The sequence below is a fragment of the Ctenopharyngodon idella genome, chromosome 17 (assembly GCF_019924925.1).
Source record: "Ctenopharyngodon idella isolate HZGC_01 chromosome 17, HZGC01, whole genome shotgun sequence".
NCBI classification, from domain to species: Eukaryota; Metazoa; Chordata; class Actinopteri; order Cypriniformes; family Xenocyprididae; genus Ctenopharyngodon; species Ctenopharyngodon idella.
The window spans coordinates 11390922-11416178 of NC_067236.1; the positions used below are offsets into that span (position 1 = coordinate 11390922).

Genomic DNA, 25257 nt, shown 5'->3' on the forward strand with positions numbered 1-25257 from the left:
GCAAGTAGAATTTGCATAAATTAAACTTGACTTTCCGAAACATTTGATCGATGGCATTTTACCCAATTACAACACTGGGCAATTTGGATCCCGCCTTCTTTACTCTTGTCGTCTACCCTGATTGGCTGTTCGGTTCCGGCAGGGACAAGCGTCTGTTTCTTTGTGCAAGACTTCCCACAGCCGCGAGGAGGTAAATATAAATAATATTTTTTTATAAACCGAGCATAACGCGTTATATAACGCATAACATTTAATATTTATATGATAAATATAATAAATAAACAGTAATGAACAACTGGGATTTTCTCTAGTATCTTAAGCAGACGGAAGAGCTCGTGTCGTTAGCAATAGCATATTAGCTAACCAGTGCATGAGCGCATCAGTTATAGTCTTATTTCTTCATAGTTTCAAATTATATTGTTCATGTACGTTTGATAAAATAAATTCGTTAATACATTAGCCCACATTCAGAGCTGCGACTAGTGTTCTGGCTTTAAATATTTGCGGTATAACGTTTATCTGCTATCGCTATTAATACAGCTAAACTTGCAAATTATATTCAGGCCGCTCATTTATTGCATTAGTGTCCGAATAAAAGAGTCAAGTTGCTTAAAATATAGCTTTCATTTGGTTTAATGCTACAGAATTTGTTCACGATCTGTTTGAGCAGAGAAATTGGGCCAAAATAAGATAAGTTTTCTTATAATTTACAGTCAGTTAATAAGCAAAATTTACCCAAATCTCTAAGCTGACCTCATGCCTGAGTGTCTCCAACAATGCCTGTTTGCACAAGTGCGACATTAAACTTATGCACAGCTCTTTTTTTTTTTTTTTTTTTAAATGAGGATAAGCATTCAGATCCATTGGTACATGTGCTGTGTGGCAACCAACAGTGCATTCACTATGTTATGTATGGGACCAAACCAAACATTGTGGAAAGAAAGATGATCATTATTAATCTTAAAGCGTTTATAGTTTATGACAGGGACTCATAGATGTATAGATAGAGAGCATGTTGTATTGTCTCTCTTTAGATTGCTGGTCATCTTTTGTTTGTACACCTACATTCAGCTTTTCTTTCCTCATTTCAGGAGAGGCCTCTGTCACCTGTGATGCTGTCCAGTAAGAAGTCAGACCCAGGCTCCTCTTCCTCAGGGAGTAACGGCGGTGACCGTGCTCCTGAAACCCTCTCTGCCCCTCAAGCTGGTCCGGCCGGTCCCTCTGGCCCGGGTTTAGTAGATGTGAAAAAGAAAGAGAGAGCCTCCCCAAGTGGGGAACCAGGTGGACCCCCTCTCTCACACCCTCCTGGGCCAGGAGGGATTGATCAGGACTCTGCAGAGGGGCGCAGAACCAGTCGCCGCAAAAGGGCCAAGGTAAACATCTCTATTAACGTTTCCTGTTCTTTGAAGAGAGAACAGGAATGATTGAGCCAGGCTTATTTATTTAACTGAGTTGAACTGAGAACCTAAAAACTGGGTGCAGTAAAATCATTCAGTCAGGTGATACAGGTCAGTGCTTTTTAAGTTGTTTACATTCATTAATATTGTTATGTTATGTGGTTTGAGACACAAGGTAGTTTAACGGCATCTCTCGTGACGCTTTTGTTTGCTCTGCTGTACATGTTCATTTGTTTTGAAGGAGGCAAGGCTTTGGAGACGCTCTGAAGGGAGGGTGGGATCCTATGTTTTCAAAGCTAGCCCGCTATTGCTAGCCTCCGAAAATGGCCTACCCTACCTTTAAGTAGAAACTGGATAAAACATTACCACACAAGAAATGTAAAAAAAGTGCCATTGGTGTAAGACCATTTGTGAGATTCTGCCTAAGTAGACAATAATGGTCCTGTTTTACCCTAGGTGAAGCAGAACAAGGTTTTAATGTAGCTTTTATTGTGCCTCCTGCTGCAGGTGGAGTACAGGGAGATGGACGAGAGTCTCGCTAATCTGTCGGAGGATGAGTATTACTCAGAGGAAGAGAGGAACGCTAAAGCTGAGAAAGAACGAAAACAGGTGGTTCCTCCACCAGCCCCACCAATAGAGGAGGAGAATGACAGCGAGCCTGAGGAACCATCAGGTATGGAAAGAGGTTGGCCTAATCTATAATTTCGCACCTTTTACTGAATTTTAAAAGCACTTTCACAAACATTTCAAAATTGTCATTTTGACATGAATGAGGTGTTTATAAAAGAAAGTTTTATAAATATTGTGATTTTCAGGTGTAGAGGGGGCTGCCTTCCAGAGCCGTCTCCCACATGACCGTATGACATCACAGGAAGCTGCATGCTTCCCTGACATTATCAGTGGACCACAGCACACTCAGAAGGTGTTCTTATACATCCGGAACCGCACAGTGAGTTCATAGCTGGAGACATCATTTTGTGATATTTGATTTAAGTTTGATTTGATTTGATTTCTGAAGCTGAAACTCTTCTAGAAGTCTTATTGGCTGACATTACTGTTCTAAAGTTTGAGGTCAGTAAGATTTTTTTTTTTCAAAGAGGAAGAAATTAATACTTTTATTCAGAAAGAAAGCATTAAATTGATCAAAATGGCCAGTAAAGGCATTAATAAATTAATGTTAAAAAAGATTTCCATTTCAAATAAATGCTGTTCTTTTGAACTTTCTATTCACTGAGGAATCCTGAAGAAATGGTTTCCACTGTTTTCAACACTTTTAATAATAAATGTTTCTTGAGCACCAAACTGGCTTATTAGAATATTTTTGAAAGTTCATGTGACATTGAGAAAATTTAGCTTTGCCATCACAGGGATAAATTACATTTTAAAATATATTAAAATAGAAAACCAGTTATTTTAAATTTTAGTCATATACTTAATGACCCCAAACTACTGAATAGTAGTGTAGATATTTAAAGTTGCTCCAACAGAAACATTTCAGGAACAAGATCTCTAGTGTTTTGCAGTCAGTTGTCAAAATGTCTTCTTTCAATTTTTTAGCTTCAGCTATGGTTGGACAACCCCAAAATTCAGCTGACTTTTGAGGCCACTGTGCAACAGCTAGAAGCTCCATACAACAGTAAGTCTGTTCCACCTGACATTGCTCTGATTCCAAAAATCCTCTCTCAGAGGATTTGATGTTATTACACTGAATGTATAGACTTAAAGGTACACTATGTAACTTTTGGCCCTTGTGGTAGAAATTCCCCTAAGCACCTGACTTAAGTTAAACTAGGTGTCCCCGACAAATTTATACTCTACTAGGTGTCTCCTTGGCGTCCCCGTCCGTTATGACGTCTCGTCCGTTATGAACACTATCACTTGGGAATAAGATCTCTAGTGTTCCCCTTCAGCACTATCACTTGAGAATGGAAATAAGATCTCTAGTGTTTAACCTGCTGCGCAGCAGTAATCAAACAAATCAAACTCCAAACGATGCCTTCGAATATGCTTTAATCACGGCCGGGAGGACCTCGTATCAATCACAGAGAATCCCCCCCAACAAAAAGTGTACAACAGTTTTTATAGAATAGGAGCATGAAAAAGATGACTTGATTCATTACATCACTTTTCTACAGTATTATGGTTCTTCATATGTATAATTCAGCAAACCCTTCTGTTACTAAGTAAAAGCAAATTTCTTCATTACTCAATTCATGAGGTTATATATTTAGACAGCTGTCTAGTTTTGTTTCCCCATTTGTTACATTCAGACACGCTTTGGTCCAAGTGTTGGCCCAACTTCCTTGAAAATAAATTTCAACACAGCGCTACAACAACCCATAATGAAATGACACTTAATAATAGATAATGCTTTACAGTGTATGAGCTACAAATTTCAATTTATCTATTCAATGAAATACCTTACTCGCCAATAAAAATGCCATCTTTGTTTTGCTTTTAAAACATTTCAAATCCCTCAGTTCTCGCCATCTCCAAAAAGCCAAGCCAATGTTTATTCTTGTTTTATTACGAGCTCTGTCGTGTTCAGTCTTTGACAGCAGACTCTCCCATGTTGTGGTTTTGAGATAGGTTGACATGAAGCACGCAAAATCTTGAATCACCATTCTCGATCATTGTGACAACTAACCTATGCCACTCCCACACCATACACACGTCAAAGTAGTCAGAGCAACTTTTCTCCATTTACTGATATAACGAGACATGCACAGGCCCATAACGCATGTACTCAATTCCCTGTGAAAACATCCTGACAGGTCTAAAATATAAACCCTTATAATAGTGAATCAAAAGTGGGTAAGACAAAAAAATGTTTTGGAAAAAAGATTGATGTATTGACTCATTTAAATTTTGTTAATTTTGAACAAAAAGTTACATAGTGTACCTTTTATTGTATTTGTTAAATATTCTTGTATATATTTTTAATTTGCCTGTTGTTGCTCTCTGCAGGTGATGCTGTGCTGGTGCACCGGATACACAGCTACCTGGAGAGACATGGGTTTATCAACTTTGGTGTCTACAAGAGAGTAAAGCCTCTGCCAAGTAAATGAGACTTAATGTTACTTAATGTAATGTTAATGTTAGAGCAGAACTAGAGATATTCATGTCCAAACGAACAGGATGACAACATACAAGGCTTTTTTTCATAATTATGTTTAATTTGTTTGTTGTAGAGACAACTCTATGTTGTTCTGATTATACTCTCTTATGTTCTTGTAGCGAAGAAGACTGGAAAGGTGATAGTGATTGGAGGTGGAGTGTCAGGGTTGGCAGCAGCAAGACAACTGCAGAGTTTTGGGATGGATGTGACTGTTCTGGAAGCAAGAGTAAGTACACTTTGCTACGATACAGCATTACAGCATACTGCAAGTTTTTTTTCTTTTTTTTTTTTTCTTTTACAAACCTTGATTGTTCTTGATAGGATCGTGTAGGAGGGCGAGTGGCCACTTTCAGGAAAGGGAACTATGTAGCTGACCTGGGTGCCATGGTGGTGACTGGACTGGGTAAGAAAAACAAATGCTCCTCTCTCCAGCAGGTGGCACTGTTGACCACGGAAAAGAGTCATATGTTCAGGCAGAAGTCTCAGACTTTTTACATCAGTTTGAAATTGAAGTGTACTTCTCTTTCAGGTGGAAACCCTATGGCTGTAATCAGCAAACAGGTCAACATGGAGCTGGCCAAAATCAAACAGAAGTGTCCGCTCTATGAGGCCAATGGACAGGCTGTGAGTGCTCTTGAAACACTGACAGACACACATCACTCTGGCTTCATACACATTTCAGTTACATTTACTCATATGTCTGTATGTATAGGATCAAAGTATTAAACTATTAAGTAATATATCAAAAGTAAATGTAATGTTAAAATAGGAATATAATGTAAAAAGTGTCACAATTTTGATCAGCGTCCTTAACCTCAGTGTATTCACAATGTTACAGTGCAGTTGTTTCTCAGACCAGTTAACATGATGTTTAAATCACATGAAAAGTCAGTGCTCCTTCCATTCTCTTCTGATTGGTATCTTAACTATGTTTAAAGTCAAGCACTCAGACTCTAATTAGAGGAAAAAACATTCTAACAGTCTTTTTGTCTCTCTCACTCTCTGCCCCCTCTTAACCCCTGAACATTTTCTCTTTGCTACATTCCATCCTATTCTTTTTGTTTTTCTCTCACTCGCTTTCACTTCATTTTCATTTCTTAAAATGGTGGAATACACAGGGAGAGCGCTGCACAAGTGTAAGTATTTCTGTTTATAATTTCATACAACATATATAATTAGAGGAATTGTTCTAATGAATTTATTCACATACTTAGAAACAACACCCAACAACTGCATAATCAATACAGGTTTATGCCTTATTTTATGCCAAGAACATGATGGAAATGAACACCTGTTAAATGGCAGATATCCTACTTTCATAATGATCTTCTAAATGCATGAGGTTAATTGTCTGCATTGTTTGGTGATACAATGGAAATTATGAATTATTAAGCTCTGTCTGTCAGTTAAGGTCAATATAATCCCTCTGGGAAAATGAGTCTCCATTAATAAAATGTTACATTTTGTTTATAAAAATATAATGCTAATTGATCTTTACAGTTTGATATGCACAGGCTTTTACACTTAAAAGAATAGTTCACCGTAAAATGAACTTGCCTCATGTTTCTCCAAATTATGATTTTTTTTTTTTTCTTCTGTGAAAGACAAAAGGACATTTTTAGCACACAACATACACAGATAGATTATCATCCATATATGTTAATTTAATGGTTAAATGGTTCATGAACTCTGCTGAAGGTCCCTAAAGAGAAGGATGAGATGGTAGAGCAAGAGTTCAATCGCCTGTTAGAGGCGACATCGTATCTCAGCCACCAGCTGGACTTCAACTTTCTTAACAACAAACCTGTGTCTCTGGGACAAGCTCTAGAAGTTGTCATACAGTGAGTGAACTCTTGGTTTATTTGTTTAATCTTGTCTAAGAGCTTTAAAAATTGAGCCTGAGAATAAAAGCAGTCCTTTAAAATGAAAAGACAATAGCGTGGCACTGATATGCTGCTTTTCTCTGTTCAGGCTGCAGGAAAAACATGTGAAAGATGAACAGATTGAACACTGGAAGAAGATTGTGAAGACTCAAGAGGAGCTCAGAGACCTTCTGAATAAGGTAATTAACACACAGTTACACATCCCTCAGTTTCAGCTTACTCATCACACAGTTAATTTGCTTGTTCGTGTTCTTGTTCAGATGGTGGCTACTAAGGAAAAAGTAAAGGAGCTGCATCAGCAGTATAAAGAGGCCAGTGAGGTGAAGCCACCCAGAGACATCACAGCTGAGTTCCTGGTGAAGAGCAAACACAGAGACCTCACAGCTCTCTGCAAGGTAGTACACCAAAATCCCCACATTTACCAAATCCACAAGATATCACCCCACACTGGCCATATAAACATTGTGCACACTTACACATTTAGATAGGAAACCACATGTCAATGATGCAATCAGTTCTGTCTTTTCATTTCCTGATTCCATTGCAGTGGCTAAAAAAACTGGTAAATATGGGCTGTAAAAAACAGTAATTCTGTCCCTCTCAGCCTGTTGTTTTTTTTTTTTTTTTTTTTTTTTTTTGTCAAATTTAAGGAGTTTTTTTTTTTTTTTTTTTTTTTTTTTAATCAAACCAAGGTCCGAATCAAACTATGAAACTCGTTTGCCACCGATGCTGAATGCAAATTCGACAGCCAAGCATCCCTTATGCAATCTTCCTAATTAGGCCCTAGATCTTTTCTGGTAGCAACTGCAGACAGCTCTGGATCCATCATGCTCGATCTTAATATCTTTTTACTGCACAGCAGTGTTTTCCAACCATGCCAAACACCTCTGCGCTTGGTAATGGAGCATAATACCATTTCAGCCTGTTGTTTCAGTTGGGTTCTTTTTAGTACATTTTCCAAACCGCTGTCTAACACTGTCGGACTCTCTTTAGCACCCACAGAGCAGAAAGCTAAATTCCTAACTTAAGCGGTCTACACTGGTGAGATTTTAGCATGTTAATTCACATAATCACTCTCAATTGTAGCCCATTAGAGGCACTTGAACCATTTATGGTTGAAACATGAATTTTGACGCCTGCTCACTCACACTGGGGTTTGGTTTAATTTTAAACTTTTGAGATACTTTTAGTGCATGACTCAGAGATGAAGTCTTAAACCTTGGCCTTCAGGTTTATTGTATGGAAAAATGACTGTTTTATTCACATTTGCATATATTCAAAATCAAAACTTGACTACATTAGGAACTTTTATTAATCATTACACGTTGGCTTATTAGTTTTCAAAGGGGCAAAATCATTGTTTTCCATGACATGGACTACCATTCAAAAGTTTGGGGTCAGTAAGATTTTAGTAAGAGTAAGAGTCTCATGTTCACCAGGGCTGCATTTATTTGATTTAAATAAAATAAAAAAAAATAAATAAAAAAAACAGTAAAAGTGTGAAATTATTTCAATTTAAAATAACTGTTTTATCTTTCAATATAACTTAAAATGTAATTTATCCTTATGGCAAACCTGAATTTTCAGCATCATTGCTCCAGTCTTCTGTGTCACATGATCCTTCAGAAATCATTCTAATATGCTGATTTGCTGCTCAAGACACAATTCTTATCAATGTTAAAAACAGTGGTGCATCTTAATAGTATTTTGAAAACCGTGATGTTTTTCTTTCAGGGTTCTTTGGTGAATATAAAGTTTTAAAAGTAAACATTATGTATCCATTGGTAACATTATAAATGTCTTTACTGCCACTTTTGATCAATTGTTCTTTCAAAAAAAAAATCTTATTGACCCTAAACCTATGAATGGTAGTGTATGCCTTTAAAGGAACTCATGAGAGCAACAGAAATGTGTACCTACACCTGTCATTTTCTGTCTTTCATGCTATTGTATGTGCTTTCACCTTGTGTGGAGAGCAATACCATCCATTGTGCTTGTGGTCTTCATGTGACTAAAAAGACTCTTCTTGCAGACTATAACAGTCACAGAGCAACTGTAGCAGGATATTTCAGAGATGTGTGATGTGGTTTAAGGGTAGAGTTTTCTTTAAATAGTCCTATGCTGGTTAGCTGTGTGAACGGCTGGCCCGTTCAGAGAGGGATGACTCTGCCCTCTGGGATGAAACCACTGCCCGCTGCCTTCAGCTATTCACCGAAGAGTGTAACCTCACACTCAGGTGCTGGGGAGAGAGGACGATCTTATTTTTAACTGTTCTGGGTTTAAGAATCAACTTGTGATTATACCAATTTTGTGATGATTTTTTTCTTCTTTTTTTTTTTTTTTTTTGGTAATTTTAAATTGTGTAAAAAGCCTGCATATTAATTGCTCCATCTACCTTTAAAATGTATTATAAGTCTGTATTGTGTCAGCCTTTGGCCACCCTGCTCTCTACATATGGTTTTGTCATTTAAAAACCCTCATTGGTTCAACCTCTATGTAACCACTTCCTCTTAAGAATATGTAATCCTTAATATACAGTAAGAATAAAAAACGTATAAATGTGTTGATCTGTAATCCTGTCTTTCTGCTGCAGGAGTATGACGAACTAGTGGAGATGCAGGTTAAGCTAGAGGAGAGACTGCAAGAACTGGAGGCCAACCCACCCAGGTAATCATAAAACCCATGCAAATAATCAAACCCATTGAGGTCACATTAACATACCTGTCTAACCTCCTGAATGGAGTCCAAGTAATGTCATTCTGGATCTCTTTCTCAGTGATGTTTATCTGTCTTCGAGAGACAGACAGATTCTTGACTGGCACTTTGCAAACTTAGAGTTTGCCAACGCCACACCTCTGTCCACGCTCTCGCTCAAACACTGGGATCAGGTACTGCACACCTACCTTTTCTTGCAGAACACCTTTAATGGCTTTATAGTTTTCGTGTAGCTCAGCTGGTAGAAAATGGTTCTTATGTTGGCAAGGTCATGGTTTCAACTCCCAGTCAAATGCATATAAATGTAAGAAGTCAGAAATACAGAAAACAAAGCTTCTGCAACCTGTCTCTTTTTCTTCTGTGTTTGAGTAGGACGATGATTTCGAGTTCACAGGAAGTCACCTGACTGTGCGGAATGGATACTCATGCGTCCCAGTGGCACTTGCAGAGGGTTTGGATATCAAACTCAACACTGCAGTGAGACAGGTCCGATACACATCATCTGGTGAGTCAGTCAGTCCAGCTCCTGCTGTTTATGCCTGTATTTTGGTGTGCTTTTTAATGTTTAAGTTTAAGCATCATTTCCTCTCCATCTCAGGTTGTGAGGTGATAGCGGTAAATACCCGCTCCACTACCCAGACGTTTATTTATAAGTGTGATGCCGTGTTGTGTACTCTTCCTTTGGGAGTGATGAAGCAGCAGCCGCCAGCAGTGCAGTTTGTGCCTCCCCTGCCGGAATGGAAGACTGCTGCCATCCAGAGAATGGGCTTTGGGAACCTCAACAAGGTGTGAATAATTCCTTTGCAGGCGTTGATGTAATGACAATGCTGGCCTGTGTCAGCATGGGACATTTTATGTGTCTATCAAACTAATCCACTTTGGCTAATACAGAGTGAAGCTTAAATTGGGCTGGTTCACATCATATTTAACACGATAGATATAGATGTGAATTTAATGTGTCCTTAACAAATTTACCCCCACACACATTAAGTGTCCAGAATGCGTCATCATCATCCTCCTCCACTGCACTCTCACTCTACCTTCACTCCCTCTCCTAGTTCAGCTGCAGCAGAAAAATACTGCAGTATTATGCAATTGTCCCGCTCCATTTCTCAGTTTTTGTCACAAGGGGGCACAGTGTGGTCCCAGATTCATTCACAGTGCTGCTATATCAGAAACAGCTGTCTGTATACACCGCAGGATGTCAGAAATGCTTTTTCTTTGACTCCATTGAAAGCAAGCTTCAGCTACTTTTTTAAGATTGCGTGTTCTTTTTCCTTCTTATCAATTTGTATCATTCTAGTGACAAAAATAAGCTCTTAGTAATAGTTTTTAGCTTCTGGGGTATTGTGCACTGTATTGAAAGTGATTTTGCTTCATAAGCATCTGCTGAAACGCATGTACATATGATAAAGAAATTGCATTATGGTGGTGTTTTAATTTATAGGGGCTAGTTGTAAGTGCTCTTGAATACATTTGAATTATGTTGATGCAGCATTAGACTGCTAGTATTTTATAGGGATTTAATTAAAGGGATAGTTCACCCAAAAATTAAAATTGTCAATTTACTCACCCTCATATTGTTCCAAACCTGTATGAACTCAAAAGAACGTATTTTGAATCTGTTTGTTACCAAAAAGTTTTGGTGCCCATTGACTTACATTGTAAGGGCAAAAACATACATTTCTCCAAATATCTTATATTCCACAGAGTAAACTTAGAGTACAGTTGTAGTTCAGTTATCTTGGTTCTTCCGGTCAGGACCAGAAAAGAAGACTATACATTTAGTCCTGGTTCGCTTAGCATTCACACTGTCATTTTTAAGACTGACAATACAAAGCAAAAAAAAAAAAAAAAAAGGCGGCTTTTGTGACGTTTTTTTTTGCAACGGAACTTAACTTACAAAACAATGCTGTGTGCTGGGCTAAATGTGCTTGTTGTATGTGGGTACATATGATTGTAGTTTTACCAGCTGAGAACTCGTGAAGAGCTTATAAAATGTGTAAAGGACTAAAAACAACACCAGGAATTCCTCTGTTGCGCATGCAAATGAAGAGCCTGCTGCAAGGAGACAGTGTTTCTGATGCTTGTACCAAATTGCAGTTGGCTATGTAGGTCCTATGACAAGAAAAAAGTGATATGCTTGAGAATTGTCCATTTTAGCGTAGCATTGTGTGATGTGATATATCCTGTTTTTGGCTCGTTTAGATGTCTTTGGTCCATGTTGCATTCGTATTTCAGCACCAGAGTCTGTTTGGTAATGGGCCAAGACCCACCTTTTTTTTTGAGTGTTCGGATGGCAGCATTCATGCTTATTCAAATCGATCGCACTGATAGTGCATTCAAACCAGGGACCATTTTAATCAAACCAAACATGCCAAATGTGAACACACCCTAAATCATATTGGTTTGGAACAACATGAGAATGAGTAAATGAGGATAGAATTGTCATTTTTGGGTGAACTATCTCTTTACTGTCCTTCACTAACCATGGTGTGATTAAAAAAAATCTGTTCTGACTCAGTCGGTGTTGTCCTTGTCCTAGGTGGTGTTGTGTTTTGATAGAGTATTCTGGGACCCCAGTGTTAACCTCTTTGGACATGTGGGAAGTACCACGGCCAGTCGAGGGGAACTGTTTCTCTTCTGGAACCTCTACAAAGGTAATCATTCAATTTAGCGATGCACTAATATTTTATGATTTTCATGGGCAATAACCCATTATACATAACCCGATAACCCATTAATGACAAATAAAAATCTTTACTATTTAGTGAAAAATAAAAGAAAATAATTCTAAAAAATTTTAAATGCAAGAATAATTTTAATCATCACAACATTATTTATATTATGACCTTATAACATCTTCATCTTGAGATATGCTAAAGATTACATTTTACAATGGTAATTATTACGTAATATTACATAATTATGTCATTTAGAGCTCCCATTAAATCTGACCTTTTGTCCCTTCTCAGCACCCATACTGCTGGCTCTGATGGCAGGAGAGGCTGCAGGCATTATGGAGAATATAAGTGATGATGTCATCGTTGGCCGTTGTCTGGCAATCCTCAAGGGTATCTTTGGAAGCAGTGCAGTACCTCAGGTGAGCTAGAGTAGCTTGCTCTATTTTTAGTTGCACACTGTACAACAAATCAGATTGTGTGAATAGTCATGAGAGGAAATGTCAACATAAATCTACTGAGAAGAGTTCAGTTCTCTCAGTATCTCAGTACTAGGGATGGGTACTGAAACCTGGTATTAAATGAGCCCTGGGGCTTTATTATGAAAGACCACAGTATCGATAAGCTCCGACGTTATCGGTTCTGCTGTCAGTACTGGAGAAATTCAGAAAATACACTTGTATTTATTATTGTTATATAGATGTTATCTTGCAAATTTTATCTTGTCAAACATTTCTTCATGCAATAACATTATGACATTTGTCTATGATGCATTTTTTTGATATTTGCAGTCCGGAAGAGAGGCTGCTTTTATTTCAGGGCTGTGTGATTAATATTATTTTACCTAATTTAATTTTGAATTTGGCTTCCAAGGATTATGGAGAGAAAAAAAAAAAGATATTTGAGGTAAAACTATTTAAAACTAGTGGCATTCCATCTTGCCGACTTTCCTTTCATTTCCTTCACAGCGTTGCGCATTCGTACCTCCAAAAAGCCCAAAATTATTGTCGAAATCAGTAAAATTGGTGTTTTTGCAGCCTAATGTTGAACATGTTGTCATGCAGTCTAATTTTGTCAAATTGTAGGACATGTTTGATTAAAAAGTTATTAAAAGCACACAATAATCCATGTAAAAGGCACTTTCCCAAGGCGGCTTTCTGTGTGCGTGCTCCGAAGCGGACCACAACGAAATTATACTTTTCTGATGCGCGTCTAAATGATTAAATACACACAAAAATGTCAAAATGACCAGCTTGGGGAGTGTTCACTTAAACACAGTCGTTTATATCTTAAGTGGAGAGAAACAGTTGAGAGAAAATCACATTGAGAAAATATGTGTATCGGTATATTAGATCCGTGCATTCGGTCTTAAAGTGACAGCAGTTTAATAGTCCAGTAAACCTCGGCTGCTGCTTCTGACATTAATGTTAATCAAACAACAAAAGAAAAAGAGAAAATCACTCTCTGCTCTTGACTGAATAACTTGAGTTTTAATAAGCATTAATCTAATTATATTGTATTTATTTGTCCGATTTATTGTACTTTGTTTCTTTGTTTTTGTTCTTATGCATATAAAACACATAAAATGCCTGCACACTGGTGCATTTGCATATCGATGTTTTATATTCATTTTAGTTCAAACATTGCGGTTTCTTTTGCTGTAGATATTTATTTTACTTTTCAGAATATAAAGCACTTAATTCTTCATTTTAGCTCTTTTTTTTTTATAAAAATATAACACAAAAGAACCGATAAGAATACCGTTAAAGTACCGGATCGATAAGCAGTACCGGTAAGAGTAGTAAAACTGTTAAAACCTTAACGAAACCCATCCCTACTCAGTACACGCTCAAACACTTAAGACTTTGTGGCTCATTCCTTGTATGGCTCGTCTGGCTCTGCTCCAACAACAACAAACTGACTATGTGTTATGTGTCTGTTGTCATGGCAGCCAAAAGAGACGGTGGTGAGTCGCTGGCGGGCCGACCCCTGGGCTCGTGGGTCCTACTCGTACGTAGCTGCTGGTTCGTCTGGTAACGATTATGATCTCATGGCCCAGCCCATCACACCTGGTCCTGCCATACCTGGAGCCTCACAGGTGAGTGTCGTAGTTTATTGCTATTTTCCTCCGAGATGCTTGTTACCTGAAGCAGTTGTCATGCTGATTGTGTGTGTGTGTTTTGCAGCCTGTTCCACGTCTGTTCTTCGCGGGTGAACACACCATTAGAAACTACCCCGCTACGGTTCACGGCGCTTTGCTGAGTGGACTGAGGGAGGCAGGAAGGATCGCAGATCAGTTCCTGGGAGCCATGTACACTATGCCGCGCCAAGCCACAGCCAATCCAAACCCACAGCCCTCCCCCAGCATCCAATAAACGTCTAAACCCAGCACATGATGCAGCCAGAGAGAGAATGAGTTGGGGTTGTCTGTGAAAGAATGTCTTGTTAGATAAAGAGCGGGGAGAGTCAAGTAAGGACACTGGGTGACTCCTTAGACTGGGAATGTATGTGTGTATTTATGGGAGAGTTTGTCTGCGTGTAAGAACATGCCTTTAGGGAAATCATTCACTAATCTGGGAGCTGGAGCTGAGGAACCTTTCACTCAGTTCCCTCCTGTCATGCCAGCTTACTCGCTTACTTCTAAGTCATCTCAGTGGACAGGTGGATTGTTCCCGACGAATTCCCAGGTATGTTGGAATTTACCTGGAACGGTTTGCTCTCCACTAAGGCACATATAAAGCCAAGGACAATTATTTACACTTAACGCTATTCATGCAAAGTCTTCAGTCTCAAAGTATCAGGCAGAGCATTAAAATTTCAATTGTAAAAACAAGATAGGAGATGGACATTAATGCATTTGATGAAATCCAACTGCCTACACAACCCTTTCCTTTTTATTTTTTCAGAATAATAAAAAAAGCAAAAAAAAAAGCAGATGTTTTGACTTTGCTATGTCCCTCACTTTGTAGTTTGAATGATTTGTTAGGAAAAAATTGTTAGGAAAAATAGCTGGAATGCATATTAAGTATTGATAATGGGTCTGTTTCTGTTAAAATAGAATATCAGTTATAGCTTTGTATCTTTTGTGAGCAGCTGAAGTTTTTCTTAAGTTTTATTTGTTTAATTATGGTCATCTTTTTTTTATTTTGTTTTTTGGTATTAAAAATAGATATGAAATCTGCTGTCTGTTTCTTTGTAGTTCTTTGTGAGTTTTATTCTATTGAATCATTTCATTATCAAATTTGAGCTGGTTTGGACAGAAAGCATTTTTGTTTTCCACAACATTTTTTCTTTAAGGTAAACATGCGCTAAATGTTTATTTTTCAGCGTCTCGCACATTGGTGCAGCATTCAGCTTCATTCTTTGATGGGCCTTTTTTGCACATTCACTAATGTGACCGCAATTTTACTGATGCGTCTCATTGTTTTAAATGCAATTACGTGTCCTGTGTGAATTGCGTTTTTACACACACACACACACACACACACAGTGGGTACGGAAAGTATTGAGACCCCCTTAAATTTTTCACTTTGTTATATTGCAGCCATTTGCTAAAATAATTTAAGTTCATTTTTTTTTCCTCATTAATGTACACACAGCACCCCATATTGACAGAAAAACACAGAATTGTTGACATTTTTGCAGATTTATTAAAAAAGAAAAACTGAAATATCACATGGACCTAAGTATTCAAACCCTGTGCTCAGTATTTAGTAGAAGCACCCTTTTGATCTAATACAGCCATGAGTCTTTTTGGGAAAGATGCAGTTTTTCACACCTGGATTTGGGGATCCTCTGCCATTCCTCCTTGCAGATCCTCTCCAGTTCTGTCAGGTTGGATGGTAAACGTTGGTGGACAGCCATTTTTAGGTCTCTCCAGAGATGCTCAATTGGGTTTAAATCAGGGCTCTGGCTGGGCCATTCAAGAACAGTCACGGAGTTGTGAAGCCACTCCTTCGTTATGTTAGCTGTGTGCTTAGGGTCATTGTCTTGTTGGAAGGTAAACCTTCGGGCCAGTCTGAGGTCCTGAGCACTCTGGAGAAGGTTTTCGTCCAGGATATCCCTGTACTTGGCCGCATTCATCTTCACTGTTGGGACTGTATTGGACAGGTGATGAGCAGTGCCTGGTTTTCTCCACACATACCGCTTAGAATTAAGGCCAAAAAGTTCTATCTTGGTCTCATCAGACCAGAGAATCTTATTTCTCACCATCTTGGAGTCCTTCAGGTGTTTTTTCATGTGTCTTGCACTGAGGAGAGGCTTCCGTCGGGCCACTCTGCCATAAAGCCCCGACTGGTGGAGGGCTGCAGTGATGGTTGACTTTCTACAACTTTCTCCCATCTCCCGACTGCATCTCTGGAGCTCAGCCACAGTGATCTTTGGGTTCTTCTTTACCTCTCTCACCAAGGCTCTTCTCCCCTGATAGCTCAGTTTGGCCGGACGGCCAGCTCTAGGAAGGGTTCTGGTCGTCCCAAACGTCTTCCATTTAAGGATTATGGAGGCCACTGTGCTCTTAGGAACCTTAAGTGCAGCAGAAATTTTTTTGTAACCTTGGCCAGATCTGTGCCTTGCCACAATTCTGTCTCTGAGCTCTTCAGGCAGTTCCTTTGACCTCATGATTCTCATTTGCTCTGACATGCACTGTGAGCTGTAAGGTCTTATATGGACAGGTGTGTGGCTTTCCTAATCAAGTCCAATCAGTATAATCAAACACAGCTGGACTCAAATGAAGGTGTAGAACCATCTCAAGGATGATCAGAAGAAATGGACAGCACCTGAGTTAAATATATGAGCGTCACAGCAAAGGGTCTGAATACTTAGGACCATGTGATATTTCAGTTTTTCTTTTTTAATAAATCTGCAAAAATGTCAACAATTCTGTGTTTTTCTGTCAATATGGGGTGCTGTGTGTACATTAATGAGGAAAAAAAATGAACTTAAATGATTTTAGCAAATGGCTGCAATATAACAATGAGTGAAAAATTTAAGTATATATATATATATATATATATATATATATATATATATATATATACTTAAAGCTGCAGTCCGTAAGTTGTGCCTCTTTGTTGCCATCTCTGTTTGAAACCTGCAACTGCATATGCGGAATTATCAATTTTATGTGGGTTGTGTATCAGATGAATCTACTGTTTGCTGTCAGTCACCACTTCGCAATCACAATACGTCTTGGAAGTATGACCAAAATAAGAATTTTCACCGGAAAATGTCTAAACAAGTAAGTAACAAATCTGCAACTTTTGTTCTGACCAACTGAGGAAAAAAAAGCATTACAATAAATCATGCTGCCAATGGTGATTTAAGTCTAATGATCGTTTAGCTCTGATCACATCAAACCGTGCATATTATTGTTATACATTGTTCTCAAATTGTTAATGTTAACAACATCAGCATTGCGTGACTGTGTATTTAGTGTGTATTACTGTTACCTGTAGATTTCAATTTCTGTAGCCACTCTGCAGTCTGAAGTCTTTTGCTTTTGACTGCAGTTTACTCTGTGAATCTCCAGTTGTCACTGATGATTGTCATTTGGACCTTTCTGGATTACAATCCGCCATCTAAATGAGAAGTTTCATTATTGCAGCTGCTGTGAGAAAAGGCTATAAAGCATCCTCCACATGCCTTATAGCCTACTAGCTGGGACTCCTCTATGTAAACGGACGTGACGTAATGACGCAAAGATGAATGGCTGCATGCTCGAATTTCCAGCGGAAACCCACCAGTACCATCCGGGTTAGGAAACATTATTACAAGCTTACCTTTGTGAATCGGGCAAAGGTAAGGAGATACTTTTGAACACTGGCTGCTTATGTACTTGCTCAAATTGATTTTGAATCATTTATAACCAAAAAGTTACAGACTGTCGCTTTAATATTTCAGTCAAACACGTCTTACTCTCATTTTTCTTCCTCCTTTGTTTTGTCACCATTTCCTTCAATTTTCTGTCTGCTTTTTTTTTTTCTTCTTTTAATTCTTCGTTTATCCAGTCTCTTCACATGTCATGCTGCCCAGAGGCTTTTTTGGCATCTTTCTCCTGCTCTCTGTTCTTGCTATAACCCCTCCAGGCCTCTGGCTTCAGCCCCAGCTTGTGTGGTGTGGGCCCTGGCAGCTGCACTGTATTGTGGGAGTCTGAGGGACCTGAGCTGATATTGGCCCCAGCAGTTTGGTTCGTGATTAGAGCCTTGAGCAGCCTGCACTAAGATGCCACAACCATATTCTTATTCATAATACTGCAGTCCACCAGTGGTTTTGATAATGTGAGTACATTTGGTTCATTGACCACAGAGCCAGATTGCCCTCAAATCATGTGTATTAGATATTATGGTATTTTGTGGATGCTTTTATCTTGAGCTGTTAACTGCAGGCAAATTCAAGACCAGTTCCTCTAGAGTTCCTGAAGATTTATTGACTTTCCTAGATCCACAATGTTAACGGCTAGCAGGAAATGATGCACAAGCTGCACCGCCTCAAGACAGACTCTACAATCTGTTTGCATATTAAAATTCAGTTTAGACAATATAACTTGTATCGTAACACCTTTGACATTTCATAATATTCTCAAAGACACCTGGATGCCCTCAGGGATCTCTGATCAATATTTCGATGTTATTTTAGTATGTCTCGTTTTGAGAGTGATTTCTGATGCACAGGCCTTGCAATAATGGGTTCATGAGCGTGTCAGAACTCAAACCTGACTCATCCTGTTCACAGGCAGATGTTACACTTAATCACCCACACAACAACTTCACAATGTGCCCTTCAACACAGAAACCCCCACACACCCTGAATGTAGAAATATATTTCACATGGAATAAAATACCCATATATACGCACAAACACTCATACAATACCTCCACACAGAGATAGGCTGTCTAACATGTTTATTTTTTAAATCACCTGGTCGGTTGTGTTAACGCTCCATTAAAATGCTTTTAAAAGCTTCTTCTGTAATGCTGATGAATGTTCTAGACTGGAAGAAAATGCAGGAACAAGATTGAATTCACTGTCTAGACTTTTCTCACTTATCCAGTTGGTTGAAATTTGAATGTCTTTCAAATAACTGTCCAGTTAAATCTGATAATTCTCATTCTCAGAACAGGATTAAAGCTTTAAGAGCCGTTTCAAGGACTTGGACAAACAATAGTGAATTCTGATGCTGAGTGAACTCTGAAAGTCAGGTTTTAAACTTCTGTGCAGCATTCTGTCATATCTTGATTTGTGGTGTCTTTCCTAAATAATCTAAAAAGTCTTAGTTACCTCTTATGAACTTTAAATATCTCAGTCAATATAACTTATCACTACTAGGCCATAAAATGAAGACCATATATTTACTTAACTACGTACTGGTGCCTTAAAGGAACAGTTCATAAGTCATTTACTCACCCTTACAAAAACAAGTTCATTCTATTAAGTACATTTAAATAAAGTTTAAGTATATTTTTAAGAATACTTTATTTAGTAATTATACTACTATTAGTATACTTGTAGGTGTAATATTTCAATACTACTTGGGACTAAATTGGCCCACTTTTTAGTGAAGTATACTTCAAGTGTAACAGTAGTAAACATTGAGTACACAACTAGTTTACAATAACTTTTTTTTGTACTGCAACTATACTATAAGCGAACTTATAGGTATACAGATAGTTTACTAGTTAAATACTAGCCTTTTTAGCTTGAAGTGTACTCTCAGTAAACTACTAGTTTAGTAATTTTATACTGCATGTATACTTGTGAGTTTTAAATGAACATACCATACTTTTAGTTTACTATTTATATATTATTTTTGCACTTTAAGTATGCTACGAAGTATAAGTAAATATTAATGGATATTTTTAGGGATTCATTTTTATACTTAAAATATACCTTTAACTGTACATTAAGTAGATTTGAAGTAAATTCTTATGTGCACTACCAGTGGACAACATAAATTCACATACTTAGAATTAGGAACATGTCTGTTTTCTTTATAAATCTTCTTTTTTCTTTCTTTTTTTTTCAAGCAATGTAAGCTTATAAGACATTATGTAAAACTATGCAAAAAAGTATACACAACTATAAGCCAAGTATACTTAATCATACTCTCAATCAAAATATTGAGTACAAGTATAGGCCAAATATACTTAAGCCTTTTCAAGTCAAGTATACTTGTATAATTTTAAGTATATTTCTGAGAAGTACATAAAAAGTAGACTGAAAGTATACTTTATTTCTTAGTTTAAAAGAAGTAGACTAATAGCACACTTGAATTAACTTCTTTTTTGTAAGGGTACCCTTGTGTTCCAAACTGTGACTTTCTTATATGAAACACTAAAGACCTGTTCACACCAAGGACTGTAACTATAGCTATTAAAAGTTTTAGTAATCATTCCAAAAAAATATATGACAATAGGGAAGTCCACATCCCAACTGTGGACCGATATTTTTGTGGAATCACTTTTTAGCAGTTGCGGACTAATGGTTAGAAAGTCAGACTCATAACCCGAAGGTTGTGGGTTCGAGTACTGGCAGGAAATGTAGGTGGGGGGAGTGAACGGACAGCGCTCTCTTCCACTCTCATTACCCACAACTGAGGTGCCCTTGATCAAGGTACCTAACCCCCAATCACTCCTGGGCGGCGCAGCAAAAATGGCTGCCCACTGCTCCGGGTGTGTGTGCACTTGGAAGGGTGAAATGCAAAGCTCAAATTCCAAGTATGGGACACCGTACTTGGCTACACGTCACTTTAGAATGATTTATTCCAGCTGATGTACAATAAAATCATTGACAGCCAATCAGAATCCAGATGACTTCAAAGAACAGTGTAGTCCAGAAATATGTCTTAATGGTCATAGGAATTTGGCAAGCATGATGGTGGTTCTTCACTTATTGGTAAATCCCCATGTGTAAATCTTGAATGCCCTTGTTGGTGGCACCTACTAAACGCAACACTGATATTAGGATGTATTTCATACAACTTATTACTGCAGCATTCATCCCATCCACTTGCCACTTATTGTTGTAAATATATTTACAAGAATAAGTGGCAGATGCAAAGTGGAATTTGACCATTTTAGGATGAGAGCCTCCTTTGCAATTCAGTTGCTATTAAAAAATATGGTGTAAGATTTACTTTGAAGCAAATTTCACTTCGAAATTGCTAATATATTTCACAAAGAATTGGCAAGTGACACATTAAATTAAAAAATTAATTGAAATTCAGAAGAAGAAAATTGTTTTCTTTAAAATGTACTCAAAACCAATAGTAATAAGAAAAAAATTCACATAAGGAAAGTGAATAAGGATCAGATTTATCAAGCTTTAAAATGACAAAAATGTGTGTGTGGTATAATGACAAACCCCTCATTAGGCTAAACAGAATTATTTATTGTTGTGACTGGAATATAGTTAACTTAAGACCCAAAGAGTTATTTAGATCTATCTGAAGAATATGTTCTGCCAGCTGAAACCAAAGGGCTATGAAATTCCAGTGGTTTATTGTGTTTGATTACTGCTGTTATCACCAATTCATCTATTAAATGACAACAGAGCTTCTTAGATGTACATGCAGTTCTGTAAAGTGATTTATCACACCATCATTCCATTCAGTCATAGTTTTGGTAATCAACTGCCAACAAATGAACTGAAAAAAAGACAAAAGAATGAGCCACTAGATAAACACACACAACCAAACCTGTTACAAACAAGTTGCTTTTTTTATTATATTAGCTGGAATACATATAGTCTGCAGTTCAGCCTAAAGAGATGTCTAGCTCCATGCACAATGCTGAAACATGCACAAATATTACAGTACAAAGGTGTAAGACTGAAACACAGTGTGTGTGTTATTGCTGACACTGAGAGGCTGAATACAATGAGCATGTTCACCTGTGTCCTCACCGCAGGTTCACTCTACACCAACATCTGCTTGACAGCCATTTACAAACACTGCTTTATCAGGAAAACACCACTCAACTTCTGTCTCCCTTCTTTAACTATGCAGACCTGTATTTATATGTGCAGTGTGTTTAAGAGACTGTGTAAGCAAGTATCAGTGAAATTTAATTCAGTTACTGTGTGTGGCGTGTGTGTTAAGGCCTGAAATCTGTCTTTGGCAGCACTTTTAATACAGCACAGGAGATGAATGAACCCTGAATGAACAGAAGGGAAACCCACAGTCTGAGCGGTTAATAAAAGATGAGAACAGTACAGAACTGAACCATACTGAGCCCCTGGCTCAACATATCCATCTTACATTTAGTAAACACTTCACCCAGACACTTCTCTTAGAATGAAAGAAAAAAAAAGCACAAGTTGGTAATGTTTGAAAAGCTGGTTAATTAACACTTTTAACTGAGTCTAACTTTAATAGTTTATACAAATTATGAATAAAACACAAGATTGAAATTAAAAATCAAAAAAACACTCTCCAGGAGCCCAATAAGGTACACATCTACACAAACGAAAAAAGGGGAAAAAAAATCTTAACATATCTTAAACATGGCCCACTTTACAAAATTACAAGATACTTTTAAATAAAACTATCTGATTGTAGTTTGAAAAAAAAAAAAAAAGCAGATAAAAGAAGGAAAAGCTTGACAACAGAAATATTTACCCTTTTAATTTCATAATTGCTTTTAAGAAGCTATTCGTTTTCATGTAAACTACAAAAATACCTTGGAATGATTTTTGGCACATTGTGTCAACTAAAATATATATCGCACATGGCCTTACAGGAAAAAAAAGATGACACAAATGAAAATAAAACGCTTTGCAATCTGTACAAATAATGTGGACAGTCCACCTCTCAACCCAGAAAAATACAAGAGGTGTCTCACAGTTGCTGCAGGTGAAATTATTCTGCTATTTTGGCCAGTGCACAAACACATGTACATATATACACATCTTTGATGGCTGTACATTCACTTAATTCGGGGATAAGTGATTAAAAAAAAGAAAAGAAGGGGAGCCATATTAGAAAATTAAACCCATAAAGGTTAAGAAAATAGGTTAAAAGAGTCATTTAAGTGCTGGTTAAGTGCAGATTCTGCATATTTCATGACACTATGACCTATTTTTGGCCTTTTAGGGCCAATGCCAGCTTATAATGCGGGCACAACATGTCAAAGCCTTCAAATGTTCTCTTCTGTACATTCAATATTACTTTATTGCTTATTAAAATGGCTTTTATAAAATAATTACAACTACTTTCCTTTAAAAATTGTCACTAAAAATGATTAAAAACCATTCTGAGTCGTCACCAACTGTCAGAAGCTAGACATGATAATGCTTCTTGACTGGTGTTATAGCTAGGTTAAGTTTGGCTACTTAAGGTGTACATAAAAGTGATGTAGATGGGAAAACCTTGATGTAGGAAGAAGTATTTTTATGATTTAGTTCTTTTAAATGAACAATATGTGAAACTATATGACCTTTGATCCGTTCTGAGACGTGTAACCGAATCTCGCACTGATTATTTCCACAGAGAGCAAAAGACAAAAGTGGAGGAATGGAAATCAGAGACATGTGTTAGATGACTTCTGAGGGTGAACGGCACATTGACACTTTAGTAAATGGTGTTGAGAAACGAAGAAGAATTCCTTGAGAATTGTGGTTTCAGTCGGCCTCTTTAAAAGAGTTCTTTCAGAAACTCTGGACTGTCTTGTGAGCACATAAAATCTACGGTTTCCGACAGCTGTGGTTGAGCGTTGAAGCCACAGAGCAGCCGAGAGACCTTTGCCTGGCTAGGGGGTTGGGAAAGGGAGATGTAGTCTGCTGGTATTTCCAGTACAGACTTGCTCTATATCATCACATCAATCTGGGTCATGCTGCAGTTTTAGGATCATGTTTGCAAGCTTTGAGTAGGCACAATTTTATTATAAAGGGATTTACAATTCATAATGCCTAAAACTATTTACGGAAGTTGAGAAACAGCTAAAACCTTCCCTCTCTACAGAATCCTGGCTGACCCTCCTGGTTCTTCTTGGTACCACACATGGACACCATCCCGGTCACCAACTCTGCTTCCTCTTTTGCTTTTTTTTTTTTTTTGCTGCCAGCTGGTCCCACTTTCTCCCTCAGAAGTTATAAGCCCATCAAATGCAGCGCTGACCTCCGACCTGCAACCAACCCAGGGACCGTATATCAGGCCTGTTGCCGCTGCTTCAGCCAGCCAATAAAATGGCTTTAGGGACCGGCAGCTTGGATTACAGCAGCCCAGGGCACTAGGGTATTCTGAGAAAGCAAGGGCATGAGATACAGAAGCCAGCATGTTCGCTTCAGCCCAAGACCCCTGAACAGGAAGTAGAGTGAAGCCTGGGATATTCATTTGGAAAGACAAACGTTTGTTTTTACCGTGCAGAATAAAGTAGGGCAAATTTGAGAAGAACAAAGCCAAACTGCCGCCCGAAGTCAAATGAGTTATTGGAAAACGTTCAGAGATTAATACAAAAAATATAGATATTATACATTTTGCATGGGCAGCTTGGTGAAATGTAATACATTTTAAGATGTTTGGCAATATTATTTAGCGATGTGATGGTAACTTTTGTAAGCAAGACTTTTTGCTGTTAAGCCACATCAATCATGTGTAGTCTCTCTACTTCTGAGACAACCAAAGCTAGAGAACATTTTTTAAACATCAGAAAGATGTAGTCTGTTTTCTTACGTTTATAAGACTGTTTTAATGATTTAAGTGCAATTACAAATTTATTAGAATGACTTAAATAAAAAAGATAAATTGATAGACAAACAGAAATTTCCATTTTTGTTTCAAAGACTCCATATAGCCCAAGCCAGAGAGGCGAATAACTATTGAGGACACAGAAGCACAGGAAACCAGAACAAAGCAAAACTGACCGTGATGGTGAGGCGTGGATCTTTTTAAATCTGTAATAACCAAGTGAGACGCTGCAAAGACAGCAAACTGTCCACTTGAACATCAACCCCCAGACCAACATTACACATACAGCATTAGTTTAAAACAAACAGAAAAATAAAACATCCCACATTCCAGTGACATTGGAGATTGAGATCATCTGGTGGGCCGATGGATAACTGACCCTTTGTCGTCATCGTTGGATTCAAGGTATTGGATAAGAGAGATATTAATACACATGGACACTTAAGAATAGTGTACAAGGAGAAAAGGAATCTGAGCCGGAATAAGAAAATAATCATTGGTGGCACTGAACTGTTTAAAATCTAATAGAAACAGTACACAACATTTCAACTGCAGCAGCTCTACTCAGTAATATTTCAACAAGTACTAACCACATGAGGACACGAGGAAGTGATGGGCATTCTGATGTTTTCGATGGTGAAGCCGTTTATCCAGGCATAGGCATTCCTAATTGAAGCATTCTGGATCCTTTGTGGTGTCATGCTAGCCACCCTCAAGGCTCAACAAGCTCTACGGCTGAAATAACATGAAAACACAACCCGTCTAGGGGTTTATTAGACTGACT

General features: G+C 37.9%; 1 protein-coding gene across 4 annotated transcripts; it reads left to right on the forward strand.

The window, feature by feature from the left end:
- Positions 1-44: 44 nt before the first annotated feature.
- Positions 45-14976, forward strand: kdm1a (lysine (K)-specific demethylase 1a). Of its 4 annotated transcripts, none has more exons than XM_051868288.1 (21): positions 45-190; positions 1092-1373; positions 1905-2082; positions 2213-2346; positions 2955-3033; positions 4365-4457; positions 4635-4741; positions 4837-4918; positions 5045-5139; positions 5634-5651; positions 6214-6356; positions 6487-6577; positions 6659-6793; positions 8992-9065; positions 9175-9286; positions 9486-9618; positions 9712-9899; positions 11659-11773; positions 12089-12216; positions 13746-13892; positions 13981-14976. In XM_051868288.1, the coding sequence occupies exons 2-21, from the start codon at positions 1113-1115 to the stop codon at positions 14167-14169; spliced, it is 2502 nt and encodes an 833-aa protein (XP_051724248.1). In that variant the 5' UTR covers positions 45-190; positions 1092-1112; the 3' UTR covers positions 14170-14976. The 4 variants fall into 4 exon arrangements, with proteins under 4 accessions (XP_051724248.1, XP_051724250.1, XP_051724247.1 ...); XM_051868290.1 differs by having other exon boundaries at positions 1905-2070; XM_051868287.1 differs by having other exon boundaries at positions 1092-1372; positions 1901-2082.
- Positions 14977-25257: the final 10281 nt, after the last annotated feature.